At 42.4% G+C, this 16,304-nt stretch overlaps 1 protein-coding gene across 1 annotated transcript in view; it reads right to left on the bottom strand.

The window, feature by feature from the left end:
• MCPH1 (microcephalin 1) overlaps positions 1–16,304 on the bottom strand; it is a 536,838-nt gene that overhangs the window by 336,313 nt on the left and 184,221 nt on the right. The window contains exon 10 of the mRNA XM_073626649.1: positions 11,879–11,916. Within this exon, the coding sequence (XP_073482750.1) occupies positions 11,879–11,916 (38 nt within the window). The remainder of the gene's footprint in view (positions 1–11,878; positions 11,917–16,304) is intronic.

The raw sequence follows: 16,304 nt of genomic DNA, 5'->3' as shown, positions 1-16,304 counted from the left end.
CTGCATTGATGGCACTGGTGAGGCTGCTGCATTGATGTGGACTGATGAGGCTGCATTGATGGGACTTGTGAGGCTGCAGATGGGCACTGATCAGGCTGCATTGATGGCAATGGTGAGGTTTCAGATGGGCACTGACCCTTATTTTGCTTCAAAGTTCCTTATTTAAAATGTAAGTTTTTTTCCTGAAACTTCTCTCTTAAAATGAATGTGCGTGTTATATGCCTGTGCGTGTTATACGCCGATAAATACGGTACTTCCTTTTTAGGCCTGCTTATTAGGCACCTGGTCAGAGAGGCTGAGGGGAATGGCTGTTTAGCTATCAATGATAAGAGGAGCTTGAAGCTGGAAGGACCCCGCTGCCTCTGACTTGAACCTGCTGGGTGAGCTTGCCTGAATAGGGACTGTACTATGTTATATGCTGTGGCTGGGATGCTTATACGGCTATGAAGAGTTTTTTTGCAGTTTTGAACTGCCTATGAAGATAAAGCATGTCAATTTTTCTGTTTTCGCTGAATAAAGCCTTTTAAGTTGACTAAACTGTCTCTCAGCTGCCTGTTAACCCCTCCTATCCTCATAGTGGATTAATCGAAAAAAGTCATTGAACTATTTGATATATACTGAAGACCTAATGTGATGGAAATACCATTCTATACTAAGGACACTATTTACTAGTTACAAAGTATTGAAGGCTTACATGCTCCTCAGGCTTTATGGATAGTATACTATAGATATTGAGGCCCTGTACAGCAGCATCCCACACTTAAAAGGTCTACAAATGACTTTTCTAAATCATAGAGATCATGAGCAATGGGAATATAATGAGTTTGTGCTTGAGCTCTTGGAATTTAGTTTGGCATAAAATGTATTCACTTTTAATGGTATCCATTACCTCCAGGTCCAAGGTGTAGCGATGGAGACATGTTGTGCCCCATCCTATTCTAATCCGTACCTGGGGAGGTATAAGAACCATAATTTTAGGAAGGATGCCTCATCTATGTACAGGTGCATGAACAAGGTGTTCATCATCTGGGAGGGCACCAATAATGCACTGGATGACTTTCTAGTATGTCTAAATATGGATGATTTAAATATGAAAATCAATGTGTTATGTGATAGGAACCAGATCTCCTTTTTTGGTTGCTTGGATTTATAACAGGGAGGATGGTCTGCCGGGGAGTACATTGTATTACAAATCTACAGCAGGGAAGATTATACATCACGTAGCTAGTACACACCCCACTACACCATATAGCCAGTGTCTGCTTCTTAAATGCAATTGTTTCAACTAAAGTGAATTCTGCAAAGAATCCAACTTTGGATAGATTCCCACAACTGGTACAGAATCACAATCTTTAAAAAAGCCTATAATAGGGAAACATTTAAATCCCATAATTCTCCCCTGTTTAGCAGTGACAAGATCACTAAACCCAATGCAGTGAAAATCATTACGTGTTGATACCCACCAACAGTTCCAAAAAACATTAGCAAAAACAGATCCCCAAATAGCGAGTTTCATTAAGGATAAACCTGAGATTATGTATTGTAAGCCTTAATTAACAAGAGACATGTTAGGTAAAGGCCATTATTCCAGGGCCCAGTGAGGTGATCCATGCATATGGGTTTCTACCTTTAAATGCAGGACATAAAAATACTGTCAATATGTTAATTTGTAATCATTTCATTATGCAGACTGTAGGACCATGGGAGTGATTTATCTTCCAGCCTAAGTTTGGGTATTATTACGTAGATTACACAAAACACCAGTTCTGGACAAAAATAATTTTATAACTATATATATATGTGATTAATGTGATCGATCTGTTTCAGTATGCAGACATGTGGCATCAAATCACCATTCTATGAAGCTCTAGACTCTATCCACCTGGATCCTATGTATGATTTACAGCTCTAGACTCTATCCACCTGGAACCTAGAAGCAGCGAATTTGATAAGCTTTTGTTACAGTGTGAAATGCAGTAGGTTTACAAATTATGTACCACCATCCTATCTGATGTGAATGAGGCCCCTAGTTTCATGTCATTCTTGTAAAGTAACATGAGTAGTCTGTTCTACGATTTCCAGTTTGCTTTGTGAAACTACTGGTAAAAAAGAGACAACTGAATATAGTGATATAAGCAAATGTTCTGCTAGTTATGTACAGTATGCTATGCACATGTTATCCATGTGGAGCAAAAGGGCTGACATTGTATATGGCTTGATAAAGGTTTGGATTTTGCCAGAGTGTGATGCTGTCCCCTGGCTGAACACAAGGGGGAGCTAGACAGGCAGACCTAGGTTACAGTCCATAGTAGCCTTAACAAGACTCAGTTAAATTATCTAGGCTGGACTGTTTGTTCCCTTCCACGCCATTGGGCTTTTGGCAGGCCTTGAGTGGGCAGGTAGATGATGATGCTGCTGCGCTGCATTGCAGCATCACATTACCTATGCATGACTGCACCTGACAAGGTGGTAGGTAGAACTATGGTGCTCGCAAGGGGCAGCAGTGGTTTTTGAAGAAGATTTAAGGGAAGGGATGACCTTGCCCAGTTTGTCCTTTCCTCTTCGAGGTAGGCATGGGAGGTAATGGTGAAGACAGAGGTCTCAGTGTCCTGAGAGCTTAGCCTCTTTGTTTAAATGTATACCCAATTCAGAGCAGAACCCAGTTGGCGGCTGAAGTGCTGTGAGATAGGACAGTCTTTGGGAATCTGGGGGACCAATCAAAAGAGTCAATTTCCTTTTTTTATATTTAGTGGTGACCCAGAGATATGATGATTGGACACTTATACATTTTGTATTAACTATTTAGACTACTTTTATTATTATTTTAAATCTTTTTATTTGAAAAATTTTCATTACAAAGAAAAAACACAAAAGAAGGATGTCATCTATTTATACGTTATATTACATCCTTTACACACCAAATCAAGACATCTGTAAACAGTAATCTAAAGAAAATTTCTTCTTTCTTCCAATTTACCCCCATCCCCCCCCCCACCCTACCCCCCCCCAATACTCCACCCCCTATATGCCCCCTCCTCCCCCAAAACCCCATACCACACTCCCTTCCACACTCACCCACCAACCATTCCTTCCTATCCCACTATCATCCTACCCACCTTCCAATCCATCCTCATCCAGAACCAACCATGGCTTCCATATTTTTTCGAATTTCTTATAGTTACCCCTCTTCTTATAAATGTATTTTTGTCTACTTATCACCTCCCTTACTCCTTTCGTCCACTCTACTACCGTCGGTGGTTCCTTTCTCTGCCAATACCGAGCAATGGGTTTTTTTACCCTGGAACAAGCATCTAATCATTGCAGTCTGTGTATCCCTTGAGATCTCTTTTTCCTCCATCAAGCCCAATAAGCACGTCCTGGCCTCCAAACTCAGCGATGTCCCAAACACAGAGTTTATCTTATCCACAATACCCTTCCAGTATCTATGAAGCTTGGGGCATCGCCAGAACATATGTATCAAATCTCCCCTCCCCCCTCCACATCTTTGGCACTTCACATCAGGCTTGTTTCCAAACCTAAACAACTTCAGTGGTGTATAATATGACCTATATGACAAATAAAGATGAGAAACCAACTGTGAGGGGGAGAGGGTGATCCTGGGCCCCGATGACAGAACATACTCCCATTGGCAGTCAGACAGTGGCCCAACATCTCCCTCCCATTTAATCCTATTTTTATTTTCCACCATAACCTCCTGATCTGATTCATTCAAACTTCCATAAATATCAGATTAGTCCTTCCGTAGAGTTGGCATTTATCAACTTCCTCAGAGAGGTCATTTCACACCACACTGGTTCTTTCCCGCCAAATTGTGCCTCTAAGGCATGCCTAACTTGCAGGCACCTGTAAAATGATCTGTTTGAAATCGCATATTCTTCCACTAGCACCTGAAATTATTTTAACCTCCCTGCCTTATATAGCTGTATCAAACAATGAATGCCCTGACGGTCCCATCCTTCGATATATCCCCATTTTTTTAAGTTCGCTAAGGTTATTATTGTCCCATAATGGGGAGAACTCCACGAAACCAGTATAGCCCAGTGTTTTTTTGACATATACCCAGGCTTTGACCATCATCTGGGTGGTAGGACATTTGGTGCCAAAGGAGTCTGCCTCCATCGCCTCTACTATTGTATCATGGCTGGTACCGTTCAGCAAAATATTACAGCCTGCTCCCTTGACCCCTGGCCTATTACTACCTCCCACATGCTGCATTTGAGATGCTAGGAAATAGCATCATGGATCCAGCACACCCATGCCGCCCTTCACTCCCGGTCGTCGCAACGTCTGCAAGCTGATCCTTGCCGCCCCATTTTTCCAGATTAACTCTCTGAACACTGTCCATTTTTTTTAAACCAATGCTTAGGGATCCACACTGGGGAATTATGTAATATATATAAAATTTAAGGCAAGCAGACCATCTTGATTAAGTTGCAGCGCCCGGCGACCGAGAGAGGCAAATGGCCCCATACCCGACATTTCTGTTTTAATTTTTTCATAAGTGGAACCAAATTTCCAGTTATGTTTTGTCCTGGATCTCTTGTTATAGTAATACCCAGATATTTCATTTGACTTACTACTTTAATTTGGGATATTTGGTATGGGAGTGGCTCAATGAGAGGGTCTATTGGCAAAATTACTGATTTTTCCCAATTAACGGTTAACCCAGAGAAAAGGCCGAATTCCTCAACTATCCCCATAGCTGTCTTCAAGGAATCCTGTGTGTCCCCCAGGAACAACAAGATGTTTTCCGCATACATAGCGACTTTCTCCTCCCCTCTCTTTTTTTTAAACCCCTGCAACCCCTGCACCGTCCTCAATGCGATAACCAGGGGCTCCATTGCCAGGGCAAAGAGCAGGGGCGACAAAAGGCACCCTTGTCTCGTTCCCCTACTCAATTGGAACCACTCTGAGCACTGACCGTTGACTTTAACCTTGGCCCTCGGGCTGTCATATAATAGGCTCAGCCAATGGACAAAGCTCGAGCCAAACTGAAATACGACCTGCACCTTCCACATATAGTGCCATGTCAAACAATCGAATGCTTTGGCTGCATCTAATGAGAGGACAGCTCTCTTACCACTGTTTTCTATGGGTAGTTGCATGTTTAAATACACTCGTCTTATGTTCGTGCTTGTAGATCTATCTGGGATAAACCCGGTTTGGTCTGTATGTATTATTTTAGAAATTATTTTATTCAGCCTTGTAGCCAGCGCTTTTGCCAAAATCTTCATGTCCGAACATAACAACGAAATAGGCCTGTATGAGGTCACATCTAACGTATTTTTCCCCTCTTTCAGCAAGATTATTATAATGTCTTCTGTCATAGGATACGGGTAATTTCCTATCCTCCCTAGCTCCGTTAAACACCTCCAAGAGTAGAGGAAGTAAGACCTCCCCATATTTTTTAAATATTTCTATGGGTAAGCCATCAGGGCCCGGTGCTTTCTGGTTTGCCATATCTCCTACTACACTTTACAACTCTTTGAGTGTCAGTGGGGCATCTAGCATTTCCCGATCTTCTTTTGATAATGGAGTTATTTTCAGTTTCTCAAAGAAACTCCACATTTCCCCCTCCACGTTTGTTTGCGACGTACTATATAAATTCTTAAAATACTTTCTAAATTCCTCTAGTATTTCAGGAGTGGCTTTTTTAATTAATCCTTCCCTCCCCTCAATTGCTGGTACGGTGCTCGAGGGGCCATTTGCCTTAATAATCAGAGACAGAGTTTTCCCAACTTGCTCACCTTCTCCAAAAAAACTCTGAAATGATCTATTCTTTTCCATCTTCTCTAAGAGCACTCTACTATACTCATCTTGCCTCCCCACCCAGGTTTCATAACTGGCTAGGGTTGGTGTCTCCACATACTTCACTTCTGCCCTTCTTACTCTCTCTTTAGCTTCTAGCTCTTCAGCCTGTGATTGTTTTTTGGCATAGGAGATTTTCTGAATTAGAACTCCCCAGAGAAAGGCCTTCAGGGAATCCCATAATACCCCTAATGGAGCCGATCCTAGATTTAAATTAATAAACTCCGTCAACTTCTCCATCATAGTCCCTGTATCATCAACAATCTCAAGCCAAAAGGGATTTATTTTCCAGTCACCTCTACTACAATACTTCCCCACCTTTATAACAGTGACTACTGGCGCGTGGTCCGAAATCCCTCTTGGCTCATAGACTCCTGTACTCTCCTCCACTACATTCAATGCCTCCTCATTACCCAGTACAAGATCGATTCTAGATAAGGTGGCATGTGTCCTGGAGTGGCATGAGTATTGCCTCACCCCAGGATGCCTCCTCCTCCAGATATCCACCAACCCAATCTCATCACAATATTGTGAGAGAGGACTCTTAGGAGCTCCACTACTGCTAATGTTCGGTGGGAACCTATCTATACCGTTATTCATGGTCATATTAAAATCGCCGACCACTATGACCGGAGTCCCCGGGATATCCGTCATGAATCTAGTTAAACCGTCCAGTATTTCCATATTAAACGGGGGAGGGATATAGACATTAGCTATTGCATATCTTTTATTTTCGATTAAACAAGAAACCGTCCATTTTCATCCACCTTACTCTGGCTGCAGGAGAAGACTAAACCCGAACTTATCAATACACTCACCCCTCTTGAATAAGAAGAGTAGGTGGAATGATACTGCATCCGGTAAAGCTTATGATCCAAAACCTTAATTGTATCCTTTACCAGGTGCGTCTCCTGCAAATAGAGTATTTTAACACTCCCCTTGTTAGCTGCCGAAAAATTGCCTGTCTTTTAGAACTATCTTTTACCCCCCCTTACATTCCATGAGCATATTTTAACTCCTTTTATTAAGTCTGGGGATTTATTACATTCACCTTCAACACTCATCATTTTTCAATCCCTGTACCCTTATACCTCTTTGGACACCTTCTAATCTAAACCACCCACTTTTGTGACAAAAATATATTATCCTTCCCCCTTCAAATCTATTTACTATTTCCATCTGAACAAACACAAAACCTCTCATATCCAATCTTCCCACCACTCTTCCCTCCTTGTGCACCCACATATCCAAACCCCCCCTCCACCCACCTCCCCGACCCCATACCACAACAACCCTCCCTTCCCTCCACCTATTCATTACCCTTTTACCCAATTTTGGGCCCAACCCCTTAGCTTCTATTGTGACCATCATAACCTCCTAAGGCGAGAAAACCGTGCAACCTAAACCTAGTAAGAGGGGAACTATCCCCAACAATAACAATGTGCATATAACTATATGATTCTATGTCCCCCCCCCCCCCCTCCCCGCCCCCTTGTTCACACATATATATATCCCATCATAAGTCCTAAAGAGGAGAGGAAAGGAAAAAAAAACAAAGGAAATAGAGGGAAAAAAGTTAGTCTCTCTTCTCCCTTTCCTTCCTCTCCCTCCCCCTCCTTTTAAGTGTCCCGAGCCCTAGAATGAAAAAGTCCTGAATTTCTCAAGTTTCTTCTCCCCGCTTTAATCTTCCTTTGTTCTTCTCTATCCAGGCTGAGACTTCTAAAGGGGTATTAAAAAACCTGACCTCCCCCAGAGCTGATATACGTAAACGTGCGGGGTACAGTAACGCATAGTTGATTCTTAACTGTTGAAGCTTCTGTTTACACTCTGCAAATTTAGCTCTTTGTCTCTGCAGCTCAGGGGAGAAGTCTGGATATATTGAAATCCTTACTCCATTATGCTGGATATTCTTTATCTTTCTTGCTTTCTGAAGAATGGTAACTTTATCCCTGAAACATAGAAGTTTAAAAATAAAGGGGTCTAGGATGCCCCCCTGGAGATGGGGTCCTAGAGGCGACTATGTGCATGCTCAATAGAAAAGAAATCTGAGAGTGAGTCTTTGCCAAATTTCTCCTTCAGCCAGTCTTCCATAAACTTTATAGGATTATTTCCCTCACACCCCTCAGGGAGGCCCAGTACCCTCAAATTCTCTCTACGCAGCCTGTTTTCCATACTGTCCATTTTCTGCATGCATACATTTAATTGATTTTTCATAAGTGATACTTCTTGTCTTAATTGGGTATACGTCATCCTCCACCTGGCTGAGCCTTTCCTCAAGGGCCGTTGTCCGGGTACAGACCACTTGCACTTCCTTTTTAACAGCAAGTAATTCATCTCTAACACTTTTAAATTGTTCAGATAAATCGGTAATTGATAACTTACAGTTGTTGACTGCCAGGAGGATATCTTTCAGGGATGGCTCCTTCTCATCTGTTGGTGCTGACACACCACCTCCTACCACCGACTCCGCACCTAGAGCAGGTTCCCCCTCCAAGACCCCACTTACTACCGGAACCGCTGATGATGTAGCTACCACAGCCCCTATATCGGGGGCCTGGCTTCTCCTCCTAGGGTGGCCAACTTGGTGCTGCACTCCCCCTATACTGCTGGTCTTTTTAGGTGTCTGATTTGGTGTATGTGCAAAACGTTCCAGTTTAGCAGCCACTTGATTTCCTTTCTCTTTAGTGCCGCGCTGTGCAGGGGCCCCTGTCCCATCCTGTGCACGCCGCTTCCTCTGTCCCCTTCTTCCTGGTCATATTAGCATGGTTCCACCACCCTGACTGATTAAACCAGGGTTACTTGCAGCCGCTCTATCCCAGAACTGTGAGCCTCCCTCTCTCACTGGGATAGCAGCTGTGATTACCCTGTCTGGGAGAGCTTCAATGTGCAGCGTTCTTCGGGTGAGTATACAATTTACTCACCCCTCTGGTACTGAGACAGGTGCTTCTTACGTCCGCCCTATATTCCCCTGCAGATCCCACTGAATACCACTCAATCCCTGGTATATGTGCCTCCCTCTCTCACTGGGATGAGCGCCGCTGATGCCTTACCCGGTAGAGCTTCGAGCGAGTGTACAGGCTCTGCTCCTTTCAGGCACTGGGACCGGCTTGACACAGCGGTATCACCTTCCAGGCGCTCCGGGCATTTTCGGTGTCTCTCAGTCCATGCTATGCTTCCGCGTCAGGCATAGGAGCGGGGGCTAGGACCGAACGCTGCACCTTCCCTCACCTCAACATCCGGTCACGCCCAACCATTTAGACTACTTTAGTATTCGATAGTATTGGAAATCAGAAATAAATGCAGATTTTTAAATCAAAATTTCAGTGGCAAGTTTCTTTTTTATCCTCCCTGTTTTCTGGATACTACAAATGAACCTATAGACAAAGCGTTCATGTCTATTTGTAGAGCGCAGCATGGGACAAGCATCGCTGGAATAAAAACCTTTAGGATAGGAATTACATACTGCCATTTCAAGCATTTTTCACTTTATTTATGAATAACACTAGAGCTTTACAATCATCAATTTGAAGAGCTTAACACACTAAATTAACATGAAGTCATGTGGATACCAATTTTCAGGCACATGCTGGTTAGGGACATTCCTCACTATAATCCCTTTAGGCTGCCTCATGTGTGTCCATAGCTGATTGTCCACCCACAGCCATGAAGACGTAGTCAGAATTAATCAGTGATATGTTTTTGTAGGCAAAAGACCTCATTGCACAGTTGGCATTAAAAATGCTGCTTATACAGGGATTTGGAGTTTTTTTTTCTTTCAGCCTGTAGAAGCAACTCTATGTTAGCCTACGTGTCCATGCACATTTGGGTGTTTATAGGCAAGTATGTAGAGAAGCGTTTACAGCAGGGATATGCAATTAGCAGACCTCCAGTTGTTGCAAAACTACAAGTCCTATCATGCCTCTGCCTCTGGGTGTCATGCTTGTGGCTGTCAGAGTCTTGCTATGCCTCATGGGACTTTTAGTTCTGCAACAGCTGGAGGTCCGCTAATTGCATATCCCTGGTTTACAGGCTGAAAAAAAAAAAGAAATCCCCATCACAAGTGTGTTTTTAAGAGAAGCTTTCAGGCAGAAAAACTGCACGACACGCCTAAATGTGGTGTTTTAACGTGTCAAAAGTTTTTAAGTGTACATAATTCTAGAACTTTGGGGAAAAAAAGCGTGTAATTGCAAATGCACCTAGGTGCATGTACTATATGCTGTATGGAAGCGTTTTGATGCTGCTTTTTTTCTGCCAGCAGTCCTGGCATTTTTTTCCAGTTGTCTAGTATGCATGGATCATTTAGAACATTGTGGAAACTGTGTTAAACAAGATTTGTCGGCAATTGCTATTTACTGCTTTTTTACACCGCTACACTCCTGAAGGAGTTGATGTGGTTTTCAGCAAAACCAGTCACGTTCCAACTCAAACTGCTGCTATGTATGGTGGTAGTTTGAATTGTCTACATGTACGTATAGAACATAAGTTTAACAAATGATGACATCTATATAGAAAAGAACAATGATCTTGAGGTGTTCAAAATAGTTCCTATTACTCTTTAATTAAAAGTTTATATCCAAGAAGGTGGAATTGTCAGTAAATTATTAAAGGGGTTGTAAACTCTTGTGGTTTTTCACCTTAATGCATTCTATGCATTAAGGTGAAAAACCTTCTGTCATGCTGCAGCCCCCCAGTGCCCCATTTTACTCACCTGAACCCGGTCTTTTACTCCCTGGGGTAAAGCACACCAGCTCTAGCTGGTGTCTCGTGTCCTGATTGGATAGATTGAGCCATTGGCTCCTGCTACTGTCAATCAAATCCAATGACGTGGGTGCTGGTGGGTGGGGCAGAGACCTGCTTTCTGTGTCAACAGACACAGAAGCAGGACTCGGGAGTACGCCCACACGGGTGTCCCGAAGGAGAACGCTTCTCAGACGGGGTACTCGAGAAGAGGAGGAGCCACCAGTGCCACTGAGGGACCCCAGAAGAGGAGGATCGGGGCTATTCTGTGCAAACCAACTGCACAGTGAAGGAGGTTATGACATGATTGTTATTTAAAAACAAAAAAAACAAGGGTTTAGTAACCCTTCAAGCCTGGTACACACTACAGTTTTGTTTTTTTTTGTGTTACCTGACAGCTCCATGCGAGGTTAGTTCAGCAATCTCCCCAGCTGAGTTGTTGTGTTCTGACAGTGGGACGAGCTCCCCCCCCCCACCTCCCCTAGAACACTTAGATTAGCGCTCTATGCCATTGGCTAAGAGCTCTAAACAGGAGTTGGCCGACTGCTGGTTTTCCAGCATGCAAGTCCGATGGAAGCTGACTGAATGGTCAGCTTCTGTCAGACACAGCGACCGACATACACACGGGCTGAATGTTGGCCAGTATTTTTTGTACCGGCAAATGTCTCCCGACATTCTGCCCATGTGTACGGGGCTTAACAATATTTTAACATGTATTCTAATAAACTGAATTAATAGAGTTTTAAAATGGTTCTTATGTCTTTGCTGTATGTCTTTGCTGTATGGAACTGGTGAGGTTCCAAAAAAGTTTAATTGGTGTTATAAATATACTGTAGTAATTGCAGATGTTGGTACCGCTAAAAATGCTTGGGACACCTCACCCACATATACTTATGAGGTTTACATAAGAACATTTACAGGTATATTTACAGTGAGCACAAAAAGATATTCAGATTTTATTTCAATAAACAATGATTTGATTTGAGGAAGCCACTTTGATAAGTAGCAAAACGCCTTCATCATTACAGAACAAGTCGAATTGAAAGCAATGAATATTAGATATACAATGAGCTGCTTAAATAAAAATTCTTTACAGAAATGAACATTCAACTGTAACCAAAACAATGCAAGTACCCTTTAAAAACACTAAAGATGGCATGTCAGAAACTTTGCTGCAGACACATTTTGGGGATATCCAATTCGCAAAATGGTAATACATTAGCTAAAATTGATTTTCCCATTGGCCATGCTCAGTTAAAATATTATTTACAGAACAAATAAAAGCATGAATGTGAGAAATGGAAACACTTACTCAGTGCTCATGCTTGTCATAACCAATGATCGTGTAACCTGAAAAAACAAAAACAAAATGTTATCAACAGGCTTTCACAATTATGACTGATATCCAAACTGGAAATCACCTAATCTAGTTTCAGTATTGTAAAAATGCCAAAAAACAATTTTAAATAAGACTTGAAAAAATAGTTACTGAATATGAGCCACAAAAATCCTGATATGTTTTCACCTTCTCATATACCCATATAGCATTGAGATTTAAGGTGATCTAAACCTTCTTATGGTTTACAGCCAATGAAGCTGCCATCTTAGCCCTTGTTTGATCTGCAGCTGCGATGCTGCTCATGTGGTCAGTTATGACACTGGCCATTTGATGGCTTCACAGTTCGATTTAAAGCAAAAGCAACTGTGACAGTTATCATTCCTGTATGCCTTGAATGTAATTGTTTTGGGAGACCACTAGAGTTTTAGTTCTGCTTTCAAGAGACCCAGTCATCAGACTATTCATTTCATAACAATAATCTTATCACAAGATTATATGTGCATTTATTGTATTTTAGTAAAGTTATTTACCTGTAAAAGCCTCCCTGGTTTAGGAATCCTAAAGCCCCGAGACTGCTGTTGAACTGCACCATTTTGAATATAATTGTTAGCAGACTCAGAGCTGTCACTCAAGTGACACTCTATAGAATTCCCCTTCACTCCTTGCCTGAATGATACATAAAAGGTTATGAAGGGAGTTAAGGAGAGAGATGGAGGAGTTAGGCCAGTAGAGACAGTAATTAGACACTCCTAGAAAGTGTAAAGCTGGCCATAGATGGATCAAATCTCAGCCTATTCAGCAAGGACCAGCCAAAATGTTATCCATCTATGGCACATATGTTAAGCACAAAGCCCGAGGCCCGAATCAGACACACCAGACCATGTCATGTGGCCCTCCCACCAAGTTTTGCACCAGGAACATGGCAGAACTCCATTCCGCCACCTTTGCCTCTCAAACTTCCACTCCCTGCTGTCACTTGTACAAGGGGCATCTTTGCTTACAGCCCCAGTCCTCCCCTCCCTCCTCCTCTCCTTGTCATGCAGAGCACGATCTCCCTGTGTCATGGGCCGCTGTAACAAAGTCCCGCCTCCTGTGAGGGAAATTGAATCAGTGTGACGTCTATCATAGAAGGCAGGATTTTGGCAATGTGTTTACGTTTAAGAAAGGGATTGCAGTCGGACCATTACACTACTCTCCATGTTGCCGATTTTATTGTGATCACCCTTTTTTATTGTACCTTTTTTTTTTTTTTTTTTTTTTAGCAATAAAAACACCCCCTTTTATCTGCACAATGTGGAAGCACATTCTTTCTTTTCACATACCATCCGGATGGGAGTGAATGCCTAACTTCTGCCATACGATGGATATCCCATCTTCCAGACTCTGATTGTGTGTACCTACCGCGAGGATCCATCTGCTGATTTCTGGAATCTCCGCGGAGTCCAACCTAGAAGTTCAGACTGTTGGGATATCTTTCCACATGCCCTGGGTGGCACACTGCCTTCATGACTCCATGTCATTGACAGGGGAGTCCATTTGATCTGGTAAGAGTTTATACTTATCTTCCTTATTGATGCCGTTTTCTGTTTGATGTGGTTTCCTTCCATGGATCAACACAACTTCTTGTCAACCTTTGGAACAACTGCCCTCCCTAGGGATTGTATTCGTGTTTATACACAGTGGGATATTATATCCCCCATCCACCTGCTCTTTGGTTCATTTACTTTTGGTTTATCACATGTTTAGTCCATTATATTGTGTTGAAGGACTTATTTTTCTTGGACTTGAATACATTTCATCACTACAATTTTGTTATTATGGTTTGTTCACTATGCGCTACATTTTTTTCACTATCTTTGCATTGTTTTTGTCACACTGTATGTAGCTGCTCCCCTCCCAATAGTTAGCGCAGTGTTTTTTTGCATTTTTTTCCATTTATAAAAATACAAATAATTTTTTAAAAACTATCATTGTCGGTTTTGGTTTTTGGCTAAGTGCATCCTGCATTTTCAGTTTTGGTGCAAAAATTTCCATTCGGTGCACCTCTAGCAAAAATTTCCATTCGGTGTATCTCTAGCAAAAACGGATGAAAAACAAACTGTTTGTCAGTTCACATCTATTTTTCATCCGATCCTTTTTTTAACCATAGAAACATAGGGCTTTCATCCGTTCCAAAAAAAGTTCGAGGGACACAGGAATTTGTGGTTCATACTGTCTCCTAAAGAGATAAACAGGTTGGTGACCACCGCTCCAGGTAACTGGGTTTAAATCTCCCGTCCTCCGCTGGGTGAATGGTTGTGAGAGCTCCAGGTGCTGGCGATTGCTATTCCAACACTAGCACAGAGTAACCCTACCCATAATCATGCCTCAGTTTTATATCAGAGTAGTACAGAGAACATGAAAATAAACACAGAGCAGAGGGACCCGTGTCCCCCCATTTTAGCATTTTAACAATATAGTTGTTGATATATCTAAAAGAGACTGTACAGACAGTAAAATGTTATGCAATCTAAACTATATAAAACTCCCCTTATTTCCCAACGGGTAAGCGAAAAAAAAACAGTTCTAACCTTTCTATACCTTATATTTTGGTTTTAGGTATATTATCTGGTTCATATTAGAAAGTGAAAAGGTAGAGTCAAGAATACAGTTTAATACAGTAAAGGCCAGAAATACACGGAGCGCATTTCTTTGATTCCTTCATTAACACAGTGTTGATGTGGCAATCCTTCCTGCCAGGCCATCGTCTTCTCCCGGTGAGGGGCGGAGGAAGCCGTCCCTGCCGGGAGAAGACAATGATTATTGCTAGAGGCTAAAGCAGCTGATAGTGATAAACGCAGGTGATCGATCAACTTGTTACATTCAGCCTGCCCATACACGGTTTAAATCTCCTTCCGGTTCCTACTGACCCAGCAGAGATTTTAACCGTGTATGGCCTAGTATTTTCGAAGGCTAACTCCACCTTTAAGACCATATTACACCCATATGTGGGAGGTAACATGTAACTGGTGCCAGGACCCCCACCTTCAAAACTCCTCAGTGGAAGAATAAACTACAACTAATCGTAGTACATTGACTTGAGTTGGGAAGGCCTGGAAAGGAAAAAAGAAAAATCATGGAACAAAAAAAAAAAGAAGATATAACACCACTGTGCCACATATACGCACACCTATTACATGGGTCCATTTTATGAGGGGAACGTATAAGGTGCACAGTGGTGGACTCTGTTTGATACCCTCTTTGGAATATTGTTTGGCATATTGGAACAGTGATTACAAGCGGAGTGAACCTTGTGAGCCCTTTAGTACATCGACTCACATGAGGGAGTGTGCTATTTTAGAATCATATATTTGGACATCACTGAGGTTGTGATATCAATGTCCAACACAGTGATTGGTAGAATATAATTATGTAAAGATTTCTTTCTATTTTACAGTGTGCACATATTGTATTTGTAGCACTGGGGTTGAGATTTTACACAGTTTGCATAGTTTGTATTCAATTTTAGCTGCCTCAGAGGGGACAGGGAGGGGGCCGGATAAGCGCCATCAGATTACATACATAGAGAATCTCCTGTTTACTTGGCAGCCTCTGTAATAGGAAGTCCCGTCTCCTGGGCCGCCATTGGACCACCGTTCCGTCTATCATCTATCATTCTCACTGTAGGTAATCTGTCGGTGCACGTCCTGCCCCCCTCCCTGTCCCCTCTAGGATGCAGATGGGCATCGATCAGGCTGCACTGATGGCAATATTGAGGCTGCTGCATTGATGGCAATGGTGAGGCTGCTGCATTGATGTGGACAGATGAGGCTTCATTGATGGCACTTGTGAGGCTGCAGATGGGCATGGATCAGGCTGCATTGATGGCAATGGTGAGGCTGCTGCATTAATGGTACTTGTGAGGCTGCATTGATGTGGACTGATGAGGCTGCATTGATGGCACTTGTGAGACTGCAGATGGGCATGGATCAGGCTGCATTGATGGCAATGGTGAGGCTGCAAATGGGCACTGACCCTTATTTTGCATCAAAGTTCCTTATTTAAAATGTAATTATTTTTTCCAGAAACTTCCATGTTAAAATGAATGTGCGTGTTATATGCCTGTGGGTATTAGACGCCAATACTGTAATTGTTTTTCTGCAAAATATATGTGCATTTTTAATTTTTTTGCAGAAGGTGGACTTAAAGTGTAACTTGACTTTTGTTGAGAAAAAAACATTCCCCTCTGGGTGAACTATGTACATTGCAGGGAGTATAACAACTTTTGTTGCAGATTCCTACCTTTTGTTATTCTGAAGAAATCCATGTGTGTTTCTCTGTGCCTCTGTACTGAGTGAGTCTAATGGGAGTGGTTTCATAATTAACTGTCAGCTGTGGTGGCAGCAGGGCACTAATGAGG

This window comes from Aquarana catesbeiana, linkage group LG04 (genome assembly GCF_042186555.1).
Source record: "Aquarana catesbeiana isolate 2022-GZ linkage group LG04, ASM4218655v1, whole genome shotgun sequence".
Classification (NCBI taxonomy): domain Eukaryota; kingdom Metazoa; phylum Chordata; class Amphibia; order Anura; family Ranidae; genus Aquarana; species Aquarana catesbeiana.
Note: the sequence above shows the minus strand (reverse complement) of the source record. Positions and strands in the feature narration are given on the sequence as shown.